General features: G+C 36.7%; 1 protein-coding gene across 3 annotated transcripts in view; it reads left to right on the top strand.

The window, feature by feature from the left end:
• PRKG2 (protein kinase cGMP-dependent 2) overlaps positions 1–21086 on the top strand; it is a 126921-nt gene that overhangs the window by 91731 nt on the left and 14104 nt on the right. For all 3 annotated transcript variants that reach the window (XM_019025079.4, XM_019025078.3, XM_031010232.3), the window contains exons 15-17: positions 12052–12215; positions 16736–16858; positions 18251–18313. In XM_019025079.4, the coding sequence (XP_018880624.1) occupies positions 12052–12215; positions 16736–16858; positions 18251–18313 (350 nt within the window). The remainder of the gene's footprint in view (positions 1–12051; positions 12216–16735; positions 16859–18250; positions 18314–21086) is intronic.

The following is a 21086-nucleotide window of genomic DNA, read 5'->3' as shown; positions in this document are numbered from 1 at the left end:
GGCATTTTCATCCTCCTTCATCAATTCTTGGCAATATCTATGAGGGGTCAGATACCTAAGGGAGGCAAGTAAGGGAAAGTTTGCTGGTCTGTTTGTTTTTTCAGCAGAGGAAAACCAGGGAAAGCCCAGGAAAAAAAAAGGCCTAAATAAGAGGAGAAAAGTCTGGGTTTGGAAGTGTGTCTTTGGAGTCTGTAGTGGTGTGTCCTTTCTTAATAATTATAGATTATGAGTTTGTGGTGAGGGATTAAGACCTCATTCTACTCTTATTCCTTAGTCATGATTGAGATTGTCAGCCTGAGTTTTTCCAAAATGAATCTCACCTGGGTTCAAGCTGTTTTTATCAGAAATCACACTGAGTGGAGATTAAAGAACTAAAGGATCATGGAAACTCTCACATCATTATATCTTACCTGCCCATCCCAGAGTTTCCTATATCTTACTGCACTTTTCAGGCCAAGAAGAGCTGATGAAGGTTAAGAACCTTTCTTCTGGTTGTAGTGAATGAATCACTAACAATATTAAGATTATGACAATACTTACAGAATTTAAAAGAAAGCCGACTTTGTTCTCAACCTATGAAGCATTTATATAATAGCTAGCCTTTTTTGCGATTCTTCAGGAGAAAACTTGGTTTTACTCTAACAAATAATAATCCAATAAATCTCAGCTGCTGCTCATCAATAAATGTCCTATATGAATGTATTAACTCATGTGAGTAATGCACCTCAGCTAAAATTCAGAGTCTGCCCACATGCTTTTGCACAGGATGTGTTAACAGAGCAACTTAATCTTACTTATATTGAGTATAAGAAAATATAATACAAGACATATTAAACGTTGATATTATTGCCTATCATCTATCTGCCTTTCTATACTGATAGCCCTATAATGGCAAACTATGCTAGGGTGTTTACTGTTGAACTTAGCATGTTGCTTAGCATATAAGAATGAATGAAACCAAAAGTTATTTGAAAAGATCAATAAAATCAATAAGTCTCTATCCAGATTAACTAAGAAAAAAAAAGAGTGAAAGAGTGAAGATATAAATTACTAATATCAGAAATGAAAGAGGGCACATGAATTCCATATATTTCATGGATATGGATTCTACATATTCCATGGATATTAAATTAATAATAAAAGAATACTGTGAAGAGCTCTGTGTCTACAAATTTGATAATCTAGGTGAACTGGACTAATTCCTTGAAAGACACAATCTGTCAAAAGTCACACAAGAGGAATAGGCAATCTGAATAGGCCTATATCTATTAAAGAAGTTAAATCAATAATTAATAACCTTCCAGAGCACAAAGAACCAGGCTTAGATGGGTTTACTGGTGAATTCCAGTCAACATTTACATAAGAAATTATACTGATTCTCTACCATGTCTTTCAGAAGATAAAGCAGAAGGAATACTCCATAACTGATTTTATGAGGCCATTATTACTCTAATACCAAAAGCAGACATAGACATTCCAGGAAAAAAAAAAAACTACAGACCAATATCTCCCATGAATATAGATGCAGAAGCTCCCAGCAAAATATTGGCAAATAGAATCCAACAATGTATACAAAGGATTATATACCACAACCAAGTAAAATTTATTCCAGGTGTTCAAGACTGGTTCAATATTTGAAAATCAATGAATATAATCCATTACACCAGCAGGCTGAAAAAAAAGCATTATATTATCATATCAATAAATGCAGAAAAGCCATTTGACAAAGTCAAATACTCATCCATGATAAAAACTCTCAGTAAACTAGGAACAGAGGAGAACTTTCTTGACATGATAAAGAATATCTACAAAAAGCCTACAGCTCACATCATACTTAATGGTGAGAAACCAGAAACTTTTCCACTAAGATCAGGAATAAGGCAAGGATGTCTTACCACTCCTTTTCAATATCACACTGGAAGTCCTAGTTAATGCAGCAAGACAAGGAAATACAGGGCGTATGGATTTGGAAGAAAGAAATAAAAGTCTTTGCTCACAGATGATATGATTATCTATGTAGAAAATCTTAAAGAATCAACAACAACAACAAATTTCATGGAACTAAAAAGCACTTACAGCAAGGTTGCAGGATACAAGGCTAACATGCAAAAATCAATCACTTTCCTATATACTAGCAATGAACAAGTAGAATTTGAAGTTAAAAACACTATACCATTTACATTAGTACTCACAAAAATGAAATAGGTTTAAATATAACTAAATATATGTAAGATCTATGAGGAAAACTACAAAATTTTGATGAAAGAAATGAAAAAAACTAAAATAAATGGAGAGTATTCCATGTTCATCGATTGAAAGACTCAGTATTGTTAAAAGAAAAACTTCAGCTGAATTAAATGTAAAGGAATTTAACTGATCAATGAGTGATTCATGAATTGGGCAGCCCCAGAATCACAGCAGATTCAGGGAGATTCCCGGGGTGCCTCATGGTCAGAACAAATATACAGACAAAAAAAGGGAAGTGACCTACAGAAATCGGAAGGTACAGAAACAGCTGGATTGGTTACAGGTCTTCCTTATTTGAACACAGTTCGAACATTCAGCAGCGTATGAGTAGTTGAAGTATGGCTTCTGGGATTGGCTAAGACTCAGCTGTTGTTACAGGTGCATACTCCTAAGTTAGGTTTTCAATCTTGTCTACCTACTAGGTTAGGTTGCAGTTCATCCACAAGGACTCAAATATAGAAATATGGAGTCCTTCTCAGGCCATATTTAGTTCTCTTTAACAGTATCCTTAAGATGTCAGTTCTTCCCAACTTGATCTATAAATTCAATTCAATTTGTTTGGGAGGCTGAGGTGGGCGGATCACAAGGTCAGGAGATCAAGACCATCCTGGCTAACACGGTGAAACCCCATCTCTACTAAAAATACAAAAAATTAGCCAGGCATCGTAGCGGGTGCCTGTAGCCTCAGCTACTCGGGAGGCTGAGGCAGGAGAATGGTGTGAACCTGGGAAGTGGAGCTTGCAGTGAGCCGAGATCTCACCACTGCACTCCAGCCTGGGCGACAGAGCAAGACTCCGCCTAAAAAAAAAAAAATTCAATTTCAATAAAAATCTCAGCAGGTTATTTTGTGTATGGTGAGAAACTCATTCTAAAGTTTATATATGGAGGCAAGAGACCCAGAATAGCCAGTGTAACATTGAAGGAAAACAAAGTTGGAGGACTGACACTTCCCAATGTCAAGACATACTGTAAAGCTACCATACTGAAGACAGTGTGGAACTGACAAAAGGAAAGACAAATAGATCAATGGAACAAAATATAGAGCCCAGAAATAGATCCATGTAAACATAGTCAATTGATATTTGACAAATAAGCGAAGCAATACGTGGAGCAAAGATAGTCTTTTCAGCAAATACTGCTGGAACAATGAGACATCCAGACGCTAAAAAGTAAATCTAGATACAGACCATGTACCCTTCATGAAAATTAACTCAAAATGGATCAAAGACCTAAATGTATAATGCAAAACAATAAAACTCCTAGAAGATAACATAGGAGGAAATCTAGAGGACTATGAATATGGCAATGACTTTTTAGATACAACACCAAAGGCAAGATCCATGAGAGAAATAATTGATAAACTGGACTTCATTAAAATTAAAAGCTTCTTGGCTGGGCCCAGTGGCACATATCTGTAATCCTAGCACTTTGAGAAGCCAAGGTAGGTGGATCACTTGAGCTCAGGAGTTTGAGAGCAGCCTGACCAACATGGTGAAACCTCATCTCTACAAAAAACACAAAAAAATTAGCTGGGCGTGGTGGCTCACACCTGCAGTCCCAGCTACTTGGGAGGCTGAGGTAGGAGGATTGCCTGAGACCAGGAGGTTGCAGCTGCATTGAGCAGAGATCATGCCACTGCGCTCCAGCCTGGGTGACAGAGTGAGACCCTGTCTCAAAACAAATGAACAAACAAACCAAACGAAAACTTCTGCTCTGTGAAAGACTGTTAAGAGAATTAGAAGACAAGCCACTGACTGGGAGAAAATATTTGTAAAAAACATACTTGATAAAGGATTATTATAAAAATATATAAAATGCTTTAAACCATAAGAAAACAAACAACTTGATTAAATAATGGGCAAAAGACCTGAAGAGACACCGCACCACAGAAGATATACAGATCTCAAATAAGCATATGAAAGATGTTCAAAATCATAAGTCTTTAGGGAATTGCAAATCAAAGCAATGAGATACCACTACACACCTATTAGAGTGGCTAAATTCTAGAACAATGGCAACACCAAACGCTGATAGGAATGCAAATGGTTCAGCCACTTTGACAGGCAGTTTGGAGGTTTCTTGCATAACTACTCATACCTTTACCATATGATCCAACAGTCACGTTTCTTGATATTCATGGAAAGCAGTTGAAAACTTCTGTTTACACAAAAAACCATACACAGAAGTTTATAGCAGCTTTAATCATAACTGCCAAAACTTGGAAGCAGCCACAGTATCCGTCAGTAGGTGAATGGATAAACAGTGCTAAATCCAGACAGTGGAGTATTTTTCAGTGCTAAAAAGAAATGAGTTATCAAACTGCGAAAAGACGCGAAAAAACAAAATGCATATTATTAAGTGAAAAAAGCCAATCCACAAAGCTTACATACTTCATTATTCCAACTAAATGACATTTTGTAAAAGGCAAAACTATTGGAGACAGCAAAAAGATTAGTAGTTGGTGGGGTTTGGGGCAGGGGAGTAGAAATGAATAGGCAGGACACAGAGGATTTTTAGGGCAGTGAAAATACTCTGTATGATACTGCAACGGTGGATACCTGTCCATATACATGTGTCCAAATCCATAAAATATGCAACACTAAGAGTGAATCTTTATGTAACAGGTGGACTTTGGGTGTTCGTGATGTATCAATATAGGTTCATTAATTGTAACAAGTGTTTCTCTCTGGCGAGGGATGTTGATAATGGGGAAAGCTATTTATATATGTGAGCAGGAATTATATAGGAAATCTCTGTGTCATTCCTTTCAGTTTCACTGATTGCTCTAAAAGAGTGAAGTCTTAAAAATTTTACTAAATCCCACTTTACCAGATTAAATGAGAAAAACATTATATAACTACCTTAATAGATGCTGAGAAAATTTTAACGTATTTCTACATTCAGTGCTTAGTTTGCTAAGATATTTTATCTTAGTGTATTAATAAGAAAAATAATTTTATTAACCTAATGAATGATACCTTAGAAAATTTAGGGCAAACACTGTACATAATTATGAGACATTGGAAGTATACCACTAACTCTCAAAAGTCAGTGGTATAAGCACTTCTATTTGGTATTTTACAGGAGGTCCCAATGCAGAAAAATATGAATAAAATTAAAAGAGGGATTGAAAAGTGAACAATAAAACCTTCCAGGTGATATGATTAAATCTGTGGAAATCCAAAATGTAACAAGAGGCCAGGCACAGTGCCTATAATCCCTGCGCTTTGGGACACCCGAGGAGGGAGGATTGCTTGAGTTCAGGAGTTCGAGATCAGCCTGGGCAACATGGTGAAACCCCGTCTCTACAAAAAATATAAAAATTAGCTGGGTGTGGTTTTTCACGCCTGTAGTTTTGCTTACTTGGGAGGCTGAGATGGGAGGATTGCTTTAGCCCAGGAGGTTGAGGCTGCAGTGAGCCAAGATCATGCCACTGCACTCCAGCCTGGGTGACTGAGTGAGACCCTGTCTCAAAAAAAAAAAAAAAAAAAGTAACAACAGGGTAAATAGATAACCTACAGATGGGAGAAAACTTTTGCAAACTAGGCATCTGACACAAGTCTAACATCCAGGATCTATAAGAAGCTTAAACAAATTGACAAGAAGAAAAGCAATCCCATTTAAAAATTGGCAAGGGACATGAACAGACACGTCTCAAAAGAAGACATACATGTGGCAAACAAGCATATGAAAAAAATGCTCAACATTACTAATCATGGGAGAAGTGCAAATAAAAACCACAGTGAGATACTATCTCACACCAGCCATAATGGCTAACATTACAAAATCAAAAATAACATACTGGCAAGGTTGCAGAGAAAAGAGAACACTTACACTGCTGAGGGGATTGTAAATTAGTTCAGCTATTGTGGAAAGCAGTGTGGCAATTTCTCAAAGAACTTAAAATTGCCATGCAACCCAACAGTCTCATTATTGGGTATATACCCAAAGGTATATAAATCATTCTACCATAAAGACACATGCACACATATGTTCATTACAGCACTATTCCCAATAGCAAAAACATGGAATCAACCTAAATCCCCAACAACAGTAAAGAAAATGTTGTACATATATAACATGGAATACTACACAAACATAAAAAGTTATGAAATCATGTACTTTACAGCAACATGTTTGGAGCTGGAGGCCATTATTCTAAGAGAACTAACACAGGAACAGAAAACCAAATACTGCCTGCTCTCACTTATAAGTGGGAGCTAAACATTGAGTATATATGGACACAAAGAAGGGAATAATAGGCACCAGGACCTACTTGAGGGTGGAGGATAACAGGAAGGAGAGGATCAAAAAACTACCTATCAGGTACTATGCTTATTACCTGGATGATGAGATAATCTGTACACCAAACCCCCGTGACTCACAATTTACTTATATAACAAACCTGCACATGTATACATGGACCTAAAATAAAAGTTAAAAAAAAGAATCAAGTAGAGAGTTTAGTATAGTTATGGGTGTAAGATTAATAATACAATAACTTAGTGTATTTTTAAGTACCAGAAACATAGTTGATACATAGGCATAAAAATGCCATTTACAAAAAGCACGGAAATATGTATCTAGAGCTAACTCTAACAAAAGTGTATAAAAGCTTTATTGAGAAACATAAAAATTTATGGAAAGATGTTTAAAAGACCTAAATTAATAGGTAATATGGCTTTTTCTCTCTTCTGGTTACAGAGCTAGACAGTATATCTCAGACTTCTTTCTGGTTAGTTGTGACCTTGTGGCATAGTTCTAGATAGTGAAATGTGAGCAAAAGTGATCTTTACCACTATCAGACCTGAACTGTAAAAATTGTTTGCAGCTGATCTTTATGCACTCTTTCTGGCTTGTTAATGAACGTAGCCAATTGGAAGTTGACACAGCCCTAAGATGGAAGAAACCTGCGTTTCTGAATCACTCCTCAGCTACAAATTAAATACACTTCCAATGGAAATTCCAGCAGAACCTTTTGTGAAGCTTGGCAAACTGATTCTAAAACTTATGTAGAGTAACCAAGGGCCAAAAATAGACAACACATTTCTGAAGATAAACAAGGAAAACAGTGTGGGAATAAATTGCTCCCTCAGATATGAGAACTAATTATAATGCTATAACTCAAACTATTAGTGGAGGAAAGGCAAGTGAAGACCACAGTGATTTTATACTCACAGGTGGCAAAAAATATAAAGTTTATATTACTAAATGATGGTGAAGATGTAGAGCGGTCAGAACTCTTATACAAAGGGGTGGCAATATCATACAATCCCTTTGGAAAATTTTGGCAATATCTAGTAAAGTTGGAGAAACCGTGTCTTTGACCCAGCATTTTTACTCTTGTATACATTTCTACTGCGTAACCTAGAAAATGATGTTAATAGAAGCATTTTTGCAATAATACACGATTGGAAGTAACACACATGTCTGTCAACAGCAAAATGGACAAAAATTCATGCTATGTTAATCCAATGGTATTATAACACAGCAGTGAAAATAGTGGACTATATAGAGTATAGATTAAATTGACAAATATAATTTTTAAGTAAAAAAGACATTTGCCCAAGATCAAATATGTTAAGATTTATCTAAAATTTAAAAAAACTATAAAGTAAGGATATTAGATTTGTGGATAAATTAGAAATCAATGCAAGCAAACGATGAACACAAAAGTCAGGGTAGTGGGACCTCTGGGCAGTGAGCAAGAGGGCATGGTGGGAGGAAGACAGAAGGCTTCTGTGTTGGTTCTGTTTAGTTATTAAACTGTTGGTAGGTGCAGGGGTGTTTTTATTCTCATGCTTTATAACTTGTTTATATGTCACATTATTTTGTATGTATTAATTATTTTTTAAATTGAAAATTAAAAATAATCACCAACTCAAACCATATTTTTATTGCCAGACCATTATTAGCCAGACCATTATTAGCTGTACTTGACAGTTAAGTTTCTCTCACCAATGTGCTTAACACATGCTGTTGCTTCTCACTTAAACACCTTCTACTTCCTCATCAATTTATATAAGAAGAAGATTCCCTTTGAACCTGGTTCGAATTTTACTATAGACAAGTATCCATGACCTTCCTAAACCTCATTATGTCTTACTAAAACTGACATTAATGATTATCTCTTCATTCAATTCTTTTTTTTTTTCACCAAACACAGGTTGAACATCTGTGTTGCAAATGCTATAGGGGTACAAAATGTATAGGATACATTGCCTTTTCGAAGGAGCTAGATTTATTCACAACTAGACACCACTGGCACCAGGGATGTAATTCTGGAATATAAAAAGTGTTACAGAACCTCACAGGAGAAGGGAATTGGTTCTGTAAATTCAAGTAAGACTTCAAATAAGTGGTGGCATATGAGATGAGCCTCAAAAAATATTTCCTGTTTGTCCTGGGGTATGCAAGTCTTCCCTTCATCTCGCCCACCTCCTACTAAATACTCTTAGGTATTTCAGCTGAATCTGTCCACCAAACATAAAGAGTGGGTCATTACTTGGAAAGACTCATTCATCCCGTATCTTAGCCTCTTTCACTTTCACTTCCACTCAATCGAAACCATCCATTGTTGCCTCTTTTAGTGGATGGACGTTAGTAGCAGAAAGACATTAAATCAACTTTGGTTGTTGGTGGACATGTTAAACAGATTCCATTTTACCCTTGTCTAGACCTGGGTAAAGGAAGTACACTAAAAATGCCACATAAATATTTTTTTTGGAATGGCATGTCACCATGAATCATCTGGTTTAATTAGACTGGTCATTTTGTGTCCATTTTTATGTGACCAAGAGAACCAATATCTGACAAATTTACTGACCCAGAGAGAAACTTCTGGGAAAGAGTTCATACTTACTGGATACCAGCTCCAGCAAGCCACAATGCAAATTTTTCTATTTCTGAATGATGCAATCATCAGTGCAGATTTAGAATCATTTTAAAACCTTCTAGTTTATTAAAATCTTTGGAGATGATGTTTTCAGCATGATGTACGCCATCGTTAATAATGAGAATTTAATAGAGACAAGGGCAAACCTGTGTACAACTTCCTCAGGTACTCGTCTTGAAACCTCAGTTTTGCTAGTAGAATTTGAAAAAAAGGGGGGGTGCTCTTCTTGAAACCTCAGTTTTGTTAGTAGAATTTGAAAAAAAAGGGGGCGGGTGTCTATTTTCTTGTCTCCTAGATTGATCCCTTTAAAACATGTCAGGGCATGCCATACCCCTTCTGTTAATCTTACTGTGATTTCTTAGAAAAGAAAAAAATCTGAAGTTATTTCTGTGGTTTACAAACCCACAATGCTCTCACTTCTTGCCTCTTTTCCCCTCATCCATTTTTGCCCAGCCACGCTGGCCTTCTTGCCAGTTCTTGATCCTGCCATGCATAATTCCATCTCAGGCCTTTTCACTGGCTCTTCCTTTTGGCGGCACGACTGCCGCTCAGATGCTTACAGAGCTCTCTTACTTACCTCACTGAGATTTCTACTCAAATCTGCTCAAATGCTACCTCCTCAGTGAGTCTTTTTGGTATATAGTGGTACTCAATAAATATTCATTGAGTTATTTATTAACTTTCTGTTGTCTAGAAGAGCTGGGGTGAAAAAAGACTGAGACTTTCTGGTAGTATCCATGGTGGTACAAGACAGACATAGCATGATTTTTATAGAAAATATACAAAACTTGATGTAGAAGATTTGGGGCCTTCTATATTAGGCACTTGTCTTAAATAGGTCTGAGTGTCCAGTTTCCGCTGACGAAATGGATTAGACCAAAGTTGATATGATCAAAGGAGATAAAGAAAGCGATACATTTACATCAGTCTTGAAATTTTAATGTAAGTATTGCCATCTCTTTAGGCCAATATGCAAATATTACAAAAGCTAAACCAGCAATTCAAATGGAAATATACCACTTTCAGAGCTAGAGAAATTCTCCTAAATAGCTAGTAAGCTTCCAGTGATCCTTATGAGGAAAACTTAAATGCAATTAATAAAGAAATGCATCAAAAGTCTGTTATAAACCGACAAAACAGAATATTTTCATATTTGTGTGCATACAAATGCAGTTATAAACATTACTTTCTTGCCTTTTAAATTTCGGTCTTTATAAAATTAGCTAGGATTTTCATATTGGTTCTTTCTCTGAGGAATACGTTGATGTGCTAGTCTCAGCTGGTTACAAATTTTAATTTTGTAATATTCCCAACCACACAGTAGATATAATCACTGTGAGTCATTCTGTGTGGATGAAAAAATCAGCAAAAGCCCACTTCAAATTAGATTGTTTAAATTCCTTTTTTCCAATAGGAAAATCCTTGCTGTTGTGTGATAAATACTAAAAGCAATCAGTAAAATGGTAAATTTCTAAGGGGTTTATTTAAGGTAAATTAAGATTTTAAATACCAATATTTGAATAAATAAATAGGGGCTGGATTTTATAGTTCAATGACTCATACTTTTTTTAGATGAGGGCTTATTTTGTTATGTGAACCTTGTTTATTTATTTTTTAGCCAAGATTGTTGCTGTATTATTGAGAAAGGCTATGTGAAATGTGAAACGCTGAAGCCCAGAAACAATTTGTGACTGTTTGTTTGAGGAAGGTGGAGGATAGTTTTATTAGAATAATATCTGTATATATTGGAGATGAAAAGTATTTGCTAAATACCCCTGTGAAAGAAAACCAACTGTGTGTTTTGCAGGGAAGGATTTCGATCATATACACTGCTTTGATTCAATGAGGGGCCCTTCTGTAGCTCCAGCTTTTTTTCTGTCTATTCTGTGCACGGAGTTCTTTGAATAGGGCCTCAGAGAAGAGGAAAGGTCTATTTTGCGAAAACAGAGGACGGTAGCACTGATTCATTACCCTGGGAGAGTTCCTAATCCTCAGTCAGGGCCAAGCTCAGATGTCACCTGCTAATAACATCTTCCCCAACCATCATCTCCCTAATGTTCTCGACATATATGATTTTTGCCCTATGAATTTATACTTTGCTCAATTATATCATGTATAACATGATATAATATTAATCATGTTTGTGTACATTTTGCTAATGCACTGAAGTCTCAGAGTTAACTCTGTATCTATAGGCCTAGCACAAAGCCTGACCTTGACTGGGTGCTGAATGTATGTTTTCCGAATAAGTAAGTTAATGTAGATACTACCCACCACTCGCCTTCCTGAGAGACAAGAAGTGTATAGAGCCCAGACAAAGTTGGCATGATATTACCCTGACTTTGCTTTCGACTGCCAAAATGTGTAGGGTGCAGACATTGTGTATGATGGTTTTTAAAGACTGTCCAGAGTTTTAAGCCCCCCTTCTCAGCATTAGTCCATTTCCCAAACTCTCAATTTTGTTATTATTTTTACATTCATGAAGGAGCTTTACTTGCACAGGTGTCCATCATTTCTTCCTTGTCTCTTCTTCCCAAATAATACCACTTTTGAATTAAACATGTGTTTAGTCCTGCTTGCCCTGTGCTTCAAAGTTGTTGTTATGGCTCCCCTTTGCTAAGCCATTCGTCCATATCCTCTAGGGGTCGTGGGCAGAGAGGTATGTGCATGGAACTTTCCGCAGTCCAGCTAGATACACACCTGACCCTGCAAAGGAATACACGAGGTGGTCTCTCTGTCTCTTTGTCTGTCTGTCTGTCTCTCTCTCTCTCTCTTTGTGTGTGTGTGTGTGTGCATGGTATAAAAAGAAGGGTGGGGTGTAGAAAGCAGATTTCAGAGGTAAGAGGGAGGCTTAAAGAGGAGCATGAATTTTATGGTTTCTGCACAATTTCTTTGCCGTTCTTTACCAGGTTGACTTTGGATTTGCGAAGAAAATAGGGTCTGGACAGAAAACATGGACATTCTGTGGGACTCCAGAATATGTAGCTCCTGAAGTCATTCTCAACAAGGGACATGACTTCAGTGTGGATTTCTGGTCACTGGGAATTCTAGTGTATGAGCTCCTAACGGGCAAGTATGTACCTTCAAGTTTATGCAGCCACCTCTTCAGAGAAATGCAAAAATAACCTAACTAGTGATAAATTGTATATACTTTAAGAGCGTAACATTTTGAAAATGTCTTCGATTAAGTATGATACCTTTTTCTCATGACATTGTTTCACATACAGTGAACTTGCTGGTTATAACGTAAAGAAAAGATTCAGGAAGGCAAAGGAAAGGAATATAAAACTGCTGTGGTTTACCTAACGTGGCAAGACCTATTACTGTAGATAACAAATTAAGTATGAAGGCTTTAATAATTCAGCATAATAATAAGAGAAGGAATGAAAGTTGTGGGCTGTGTTATTATTTCCTCTTTTTTGTGTAATGGAGAAAACAGCAATCTGAGTTCAGTTAAATCCATTGATCAATTAAACTGAAATTATCCATCTTCCCAACATATCATTAACCAGAAATGCTAGAACAAAGCACCATTTCTGGATTTAAATTTTAATCCTCTTGTCAGCTGCTTTCTAGAGGTGCTAATGAACAGAGACTAGGCACTGCAGGGGTTTTAGCAGTGAAAATTGAATTGTCATTCCCAAAGAGATTAAAGGACTGTGTTAATGAATCCAGGATCTCAAATATTTAAATGTACATACACACATTACACACCCATGCAAACACACATACACAGACTATATGTGATATTACCTCACATTTGTAAAGTACTTTACATTTTACAAAGCACTTACATGTGTATTATGTAGTTTAGTTTTGACAAGCTTGTGTGGAAGATAAGTCAGGAATTTTTATTATGATTATTTTATGATTTACATTTTTATTATGATTATTTTATGATTTACATTTTATAGATTAGAAAACCAGGTGAGAGAGCTACCTGTCCAAGATCAGTAACATAATACTAGATCTTCTGACTAAATGTGACGCACCTTCCTTCTATATGTGTTTATGATACAATGCATGGGCATACACACACAGAATTCAAATCAATTTTCTTTCTGGTTTTCTAGCTCCATTTCTGGTTAACTGATTTGATCATCCTTATAACCCTTTATAACCAAATATTCTCAGTCTTAATTTCAGAGAGGATTTGCATTTGGAATGGTTTAAGAAATACTAGAACGAGTCTATTGGTGAAGATACAAGTCTTAACACATACTTTACGAAAAGAGTTTCATAGAATCTTCTTGAACTTTCTACACTACAAATTTCAGTGTTAGACTATCTGTGGCTACATTTTACACCTTTTTCCACATGCATTGGGCAAACAAATATGAAAGACCATTTTATATTGTCTGTAATTATTTTCAAATATTCATTGCTTAAGATTCTGAAGGAAGGAAGAGAAAATATTCAGTCATTCAGAGAAAAGTTGTTTAAGGGCTTGGGCACAACGAATTCTATTTCAAAAATTTGTTTCTCTGGGAAATTTGTCAGCTGCATTTGTAAGAGATACATGCTGGCTTCTGTAGGTAATCAGATATGTATCTCAGTTTTCACCAGCTGGAATAACATATTAGAAGGAGTAGGTCATAAAGAAGGTGAGAAATTGTTTTGTTTTGTTTGTTGAGACACGGTGTCACTCTATCACCCAGGCTACAATGAAGTGGTGTGATCACTGGTCACTGCAGCCTCCACCTTCTGGGCTCAAGCAATCCTCTTGCTTCAGCCTCCAGAGTAGATGGGACTACAGGCACATGCCACCATGCCCAGCTAACTTTTAAAATTTTTTTGCAGAAATGGGATCTTACTGTGTTACCCAGGCTGGGCTCAAGCTCCTGGGCTCAAGCAGTCCACTCATCTCAGCTTCCAAAAGTGCTGAGATTACAAGTGTGAGCCATCACACTAGGCCAAGAAACTGTTTTTGTAACAATTGTTTTGTTTGACCTGTAAATGATTTTCTGGGTAGGGCATGAGAAAGGTTAACTTTAAATGCCCTGAACTCTAGAGCATAGGAGGGAAATGAAAATTAAAAAAAAAAACCAATAGTGTTAATATATAAATAAGTTGAATATATCATAACAATGTTTTTGGTTTCCTGCCTCATTTTCTTTACAAGTGAAATATAGTTTAGTAAAAAGTTGGTACACTGACTGTCTCGTTTATTACCTAGAGTGGGAAAGCTCAGTAACACAAGGTCTCCAGTATGACTAATATATAGCAAAGTAGTTCATGGAAAGTCATCTTTAATTTTCAAAAATTAAATGGCATAATAGAATAAATATGAAAGTGTTTTTATTATTTATTTATTTTTGAGATGGAGTCTTTCTCTGTTGCCCAGGCTGGAGTGCAGTGAGGCAGTCTCAGCTCACTGCAGCCTCTGCCTCCCGAGTTCAAGCGATTCTCCTGCCTGAGCTTCCTGAGTAGCTGGGATTATAGGTGCCCACCACTATGCCCAGCTGATTTTTGTATTTTTAGTAGAGACAGGGTTTTGTCATGTTGGCCAGGCTGGTCTCGAACTTCTAACCTCAGGTAATCTTCCCGCCTCATCCTCTCAAAGTGCCAGGATTACAGGTGTGAGCCACCATGCCCGGTCTCGAAAGTGTTTTTGAAAGCAAAGTATATGAGTTAAAATGTTATCCAAATTCAGTGGCCAATTCTCAGTCTTTGTTTACTGATCTTAGCAGTACTTTTTAAAAAATACTCTCGGGTGAGTGTTGTGACTTGTGCCTGTAATCCCAGCACTTTGGGAGGCTAAGGCGGGCGGATCACGAGGTCAAGAAATTGAGACCATCCTGGCCAACATGGTGAAACTCCATCTCCACTAAAAATACAAAAATTAGCTGGGCATGGTGGTGTGCCCCTGTAGTCCCAGCTACCTGGGAGGCTGAGGCAGGAGAATCACTTGAACCCAGGAGGTGGAGGTTGCAGTGAGCCGAGATTGCACCACTGCACTCCAGCCTGACGACAGAGTGAGACTCCCTCTAAAATAAATAGATAGATAGATAAATAAATAAATAAATAAATACTCTCTTCACTTGGCTTCTAGAATTTTCTTCTCTGTTCTTTTCCCACATTGGTGGCTCCTTCTCAGTCTCCATTGCTAGATTCTTGTCATCTTCCTACCTCTCAACATTGGACCAATTCAGTTCTTGACCTCTATTCTCTCTTTTTACCCACTCACTCTCTTGATGATACCATCAGTTCTCATGGCCATAAATACTGTCTGATGACTCCCCAAGTCACACTTTGAGCCTTAACCCCTTTCCTAAATGCCTATGTCATAAATCTACCTTCCTGCTTAGCATTTCCATTTGGATGTTTAAAACATAACTCTTGATTCCCTTCCCCATAACCCGCTCTGCACACCATCCCAACTCCGTCTTTCTCCTCTTAGGAAATAACTGCAACAAGGCCAAAACACTTTAGCATCATTCTTGAATTCTTTGTTTCTCCCACATGCCTTATTCACCCCATTAGCAAACTTTGATGGCTTTACTATGTGTCTTAGTCAGCTTGGGCTGCTATAGCAAAATACTATAAACTGGGTGGCTTAAGCAGCAAACATGTATTTTTCACAGCTGCAGGTTGGAAGTCCCAGATCGGATTACCAGGATGGTTGGGTTATGGTGAGCACCCTAATCTGAGTTACTGCTGACTTCTCCTTGTATCCTCACATGGCCAAAAGCCAGGCAACTAGCTCCCTAGCTTTTCCTTAGAATGGCACCAGTCCCATTCATGAGGGCTTCACCCTTCTGATTTAATTACCTCCCACAGGCCTCACCTCCAAATACCATCACAATGGGATTAGGGTTTCAACAAATTAATTTGGTGGAACACAGACATTCAGCCTATTGCACAGTCTAAGTAGATGTAGAATCCAGCCATATCTCACTACTTTCAACATTACCATGCTAGGCAAGGTTACTGGGGCTCCTTGCCCCTGACTTTCTCACTACCACCATCATAGTTTATCCTCCACACATTAGGAAAACCTTACTCTGGCTGCTCTAATTTAGATCATCCTGCTCAGAATGTATCCCCAGGTCCTTCCGATAGCCCACTTCATCTATGCGATGCTGTCCTCATCTATGTACTCCCCTCTTGCTTCCTCACTCCACCAGCCACACTGCCCACTTCACTATGCAGGACCTCCCAGGCCCACTCCTGACTCATGGCCTTTGTGCTTCCTGTCTTAGAACTGTCTGCCACAGGTAGTGGTGCGGTGCATTCACTTCCTTCCCTCTCTTTATTCATACGTCTGCACAATTGTCAGCTTATGAGAGGCTTTTCTTATTTACTGTATCTCAAAAAATCACACCTTCTCTGTCCCTTTCTTTATTTTATTTTTAGTGATTATCGACACATGACCAATTACCTGTATGTGCATGTGTGTGTGTATTGTGTGATAAGCGATATTAAATTAGTGAGATGATTTTCTAGGATATATCTAAATTTGTTGTAAAACAACTAAGACAGAGAGAGGAAGAAATGAAAGAAGGGAGGGAAGGAAAGAAGGAAGAAAGAAATTCATTCCAAATGTGATCTCAGACCCTGTTATTAATGTGTCCTGTTCTGGATTTTCTCTAGCCCACCCTTTTCTGGGGTTGACCAAATGATGACCTACAATTTGATTCTCAAAGGAATTGAAAAAATGGATTTTCCCAGGAAGATAACACGACGACCTGAGGATTTGATTCGGAGGCTTTGCAGGTGAGAATGACAGTCAGTAACCCCTTGTCTTGAAGAAAGTCTAAAGGCTTCGGTTTCTGTTTCTACACATTTTAAAATTAGGTGCATATTTACTTTTTGTGCTGTTTTTATATAGGCAAATTATATTTAAAGGAAGTCATTTTCAATTTTGCAGTGCAGGGAGTTTTAGTTGACCTCACATTACAGAATCACAGTACCTACTTATGAAGTAGTTTAAGAAAAGATCTAAATTTTTCAGACAACCTTTGGATATCATCTTTATCTGTTAGAGAGCAAAATAAACCACAAACCTTAGGCTAAAAAAGGAGTAATTTACTATTTCAGCAATTAAAAAGAATGAAGTCATATCATTTTCAGCAACGTGGAAGGAACTGAAGGTCATTATCTTAAGTGAAATAAGCCAGACACAAAAAGACAAATATTCAATGTTCTTGTTTCTATGTAAGAGCTAAAAAATTTGAACACATGTGGAGATAGAAAACGGAAATGTAGATATCAGGGACTTGGAAGGGAGAGGGGAGGCTGAAGGGAAGTGGGTTAAATAGGTAATTATACAGTAAGATAAAAGGAATAAATTCAATGTTCAAAGAGGACAATTGAATACTTAACAAAAATGTATTGTACTCAGGCAACGGACATCCTTAATACCCTGAGTTGATCACTAGGCATTATATACGCATTACGAATTTTCTCATGTGCCACATAAATTTTCACAATATAAAATAGGAGTAATTTATTTATAATAATCTTGTTATTTTGAAAGAAAATTAGTCGTGATAATGAAGTGTTATTATATGACCTCTTTCCATCTTCATTTTTTAAAAAGTGCTCCTCTGTTCTTATTTTAAATTACCCCAGCTTCTACTTACCATTAAAAATAATTTATCGGAGAATAGGAGACTTCTGGATTTTTTTTGTTTAAAATTCATTTTGCTGTTTTTTTCCTATTTGAACTTTTAAAAAAGCATTACAATTTAGTATAATTTAGAACTAAAAACCTAGCTATGGGTTGCCAGTATGAATTCCTGCATGCTTCTAAGATTTCAGCTTAGATGTAAATGATTCTCTAAAGCTTGCCCCGGTTTTCTCAGCACAGTTGGCAAGACAGCGCCTGCTTGTTCTTTAAAGTATTTATTCATACCTTATACACACATATATATATACACTCCAAAGTCTAATTTAACTGTGGCTCCTCCAGGGAGGAGGTCATGTCTTTTCACCTCCCTAAACTCAGATGTCTGGTCTACAGTAGCAACTTCATGCATGTTTTTTAATGAATGAATGAATGAATGAATTAACAAATAGATGTTAAGTTTTAATTTAAAATTTTCTGAATTATAATTATTATAAATATAATTATTATAAATTGCCTTTTACAAATTATTGTTTTAGGCAAAATCCAACAGAAAGGCTGGGAAATCTGAAGAATGGAATAAATGACATTAAGAAACACAGGTACATAATTATTTCTTTGCCCAGAAAAATATAGAAATTTAGAGAACAATGTGGTACTTGCAAAAGCTTCTCTCAGGAGGCCACAAAGGTCCCTTTCCAGACTTTCAAATTTTTCTTTATAGTGCTTTGCTTTTTATCTGTGTTTTAGTAGATGTAGTTATAATAATCAATCTCAAAGTGATTTGTCTCATGCTGGAAATTCATATCAAGAATGACTGAAGTTACAAAAGAAGTTACAAAATCATGTCTTCAAGTCATAGCAAATTAACTTTTTATCCACTTCTGTCTTTATTATTCTTTAGTTTTTTTTTTTTTTTTTTGACAGAGTCTCACCCTGTTGCCCAGGCTGGAGTGCAATGCCATGATCTTGGCTCATTGCAGTCTCCACCTCCTGGGTTCAAATGACTCTCCTGCCTCAGCCTCCCGAGGAGCTAGGATTACAGGCACCTGCCACCACACCCAGCTGATTTTTGTATTCTTAGTAGAGACAGAGTTTCACCATGTTGGCCAGGCTGGTCTCAAACTCCTGACCTCATGATCCACCTGCCTCAGCCTCCCAAAGTGCTGGGATTATAGGCATGAGCCAGCATGCCTGATCCTAGTATGTATTTTTATTGATCTATACTAGCTGTACATATTTATTATACTTTGAAATACCAACTTGGAATCTGTGAAGGAATTACATTCTAATTTGGGCATTTAACTTGTAAGTAAAAGAAGATAACATTGTTGTTGCCAGTATTCAAGAGGATGTTTCACCTAAATCAACTGTGAAAAAGTATTCTATTTCAGGTTTAATTAATATATATTTATTTTAAATATAATTTTCCTTTGAATATCCTCAAATTCTGAACTCTCATATTATATTTTACTTTTTGGGTAATGGACATTGATTTCACTGGTTTCCACAGAACCTCAAACCATGCTTTATCCTTTTGCAGTAATCTGACATGTACTTTTTCAGTTCTGTGAATTTTTAAAGCTGGCCTTCAGAACCATTGATAACCTTCATAAGACAGCCTGTTGTGGGGTGGGGGGAGCGGGGAGGGATAGCATTAGGAGATATGCCTAATGTAAATGATGAGTTAATGGGTGCAGCACACCAACATGGCACGTGTATAGATATGTAACAAACCTGCACGTTGTGCACATGTACCCTAGAACTTAAAGTATAATTTAAAAAAAAAAGACATCCTCTCTGATGTATTAAATATTCAAATGTGGCAGTTCAAACCTTCAGGTTTTGGCTTGTTAAATCAGTGCTTGGATAACTACTGCCATCTTTAAGATGTTTTCATTTTGCTCATGATTCACAGATATAAAAAAATACTTTTAAGAATATGTAGATAGTGCAAAATACATTTGAGACTTTTATTATTGAAATCCTTTGACTACACAGATATGTTCACTTTTAGAAATGAAAACACCTCATTCCTTTATAGATCTTTTCACTGAAGAAATAGGGGCACATCAACATGGTATGAAAATAAAGGGAGAAGGGCTGTTGCTGAATAGAAATGCTATTCATGTTTCTTAACAGTAGCAGTACAGCTTCAAAACAAAAACAAAAAATCAACCTGCCAATTCTACTGTATGTGTTAATGAACTTACTTGAAATAAAGCCGTGTATTCAATACTGTAAATTCATACTGAGCTCTGCCTTAAGGATGTTTTTAGGAAGAAAGGGAGGGAGGAAACATAGGAAGGAAAGAAAGATAAAGACACATGTAGATTTTATAGAATCAAAATGCTTGTACTATTCTAATGTTCTGTGCTATCCTTTGGATTTCCTTCAGCTGTAAAGTTCATTATTTGTCTTAGATTCTAATTTATTTTCTTCCAGCGCTCCATGCTGGTATCACAATTTCTTTTCTCATCATAAAATGACACAGAAACACACTATTCATATTGAGGAAACAAGTGCTCTGTCAATTAAAGCCATTCTTCCAATATACATTCTTCCTTTCTCTCATTATGGAAGGTTCTTCATGTTATGCTTTGGCATAGCTGGGAAATAGAAGTGATATATCTGTTAACAGGCTCCAGCTTAGCTTTTACTTCTTCTTTACCTGAGGCTCATTTAAATGTAGCTGTCAAATTGTCATTAGATGCACATGCAAATTGCTGCTGAAGGATTTTCTCACCTCAGCATAGTAATAAAGAATTTTGAATTTCCTTCCCTGTAGGGATTAATTTGTCTATTCCTTCTTAATAGGCAACATTGTCTTTGCTATATGTAATATAGACTCTGAGTGCAGAGTATAGAGTTGATTAATAAGATATACCAAATTTACGGTGTCTTCGGTTGTGTAGATGCTCAGAAGCATTTTTTCATTCTATTTTCATAGTGCCTTTTAAGCTATAAAGCTGAAGTTGGGGAACATCAGAAAACTTGATCTTTCTCTCCAAATGGGAGTGTTTAAAAACCTTCCACAAGTCTTTAAGCTGCGTAGCTTCTCTACTCAGTATATTCTTAGAGTTAAAAACAAACAAACAAAAAAGCTTCTTTCTAAAGTTTGGCATCAGATTTTCTCAGTCTCTTCTAAAGTAAAACTTTTTTTTTTCTTAGAGAACCAGTCACTTTAATTTTGGTTTTTTTTTTCTTTTTTCTATTTGTCTCTCTTTCTTTTTTTTTATTTTTTAAGTTTTAGGGTACATGTGCACAACGTGCAGGTTAGTTACATATGTATACATGTGCCATGTTGGTGTGCTGCACCCAGTAACTCGTCATTTAACATAGGTATATCACCAAATGCCATACCTCCCCCCTCCC

Source organism: Gorilla gorilla, chromosome 3, assembly GCF_029281585.2.
Source record: "Gorilla gorilla gorilla isolate KB3781 chromosome 3, NHGRI_mGorGor1-v2.1_pri, whole genome shotgun sequence".
Classification (NCBI taxonomy): domain Eukaryota; kingdom Metazoa; phylum Chordata; class Mammalia; order Primates; family Hominidae; genus Gorilla; species Gorilla gorilla.
This window is presented reverse-complemented; position numbering and strand designations above follow the sequence as displayed.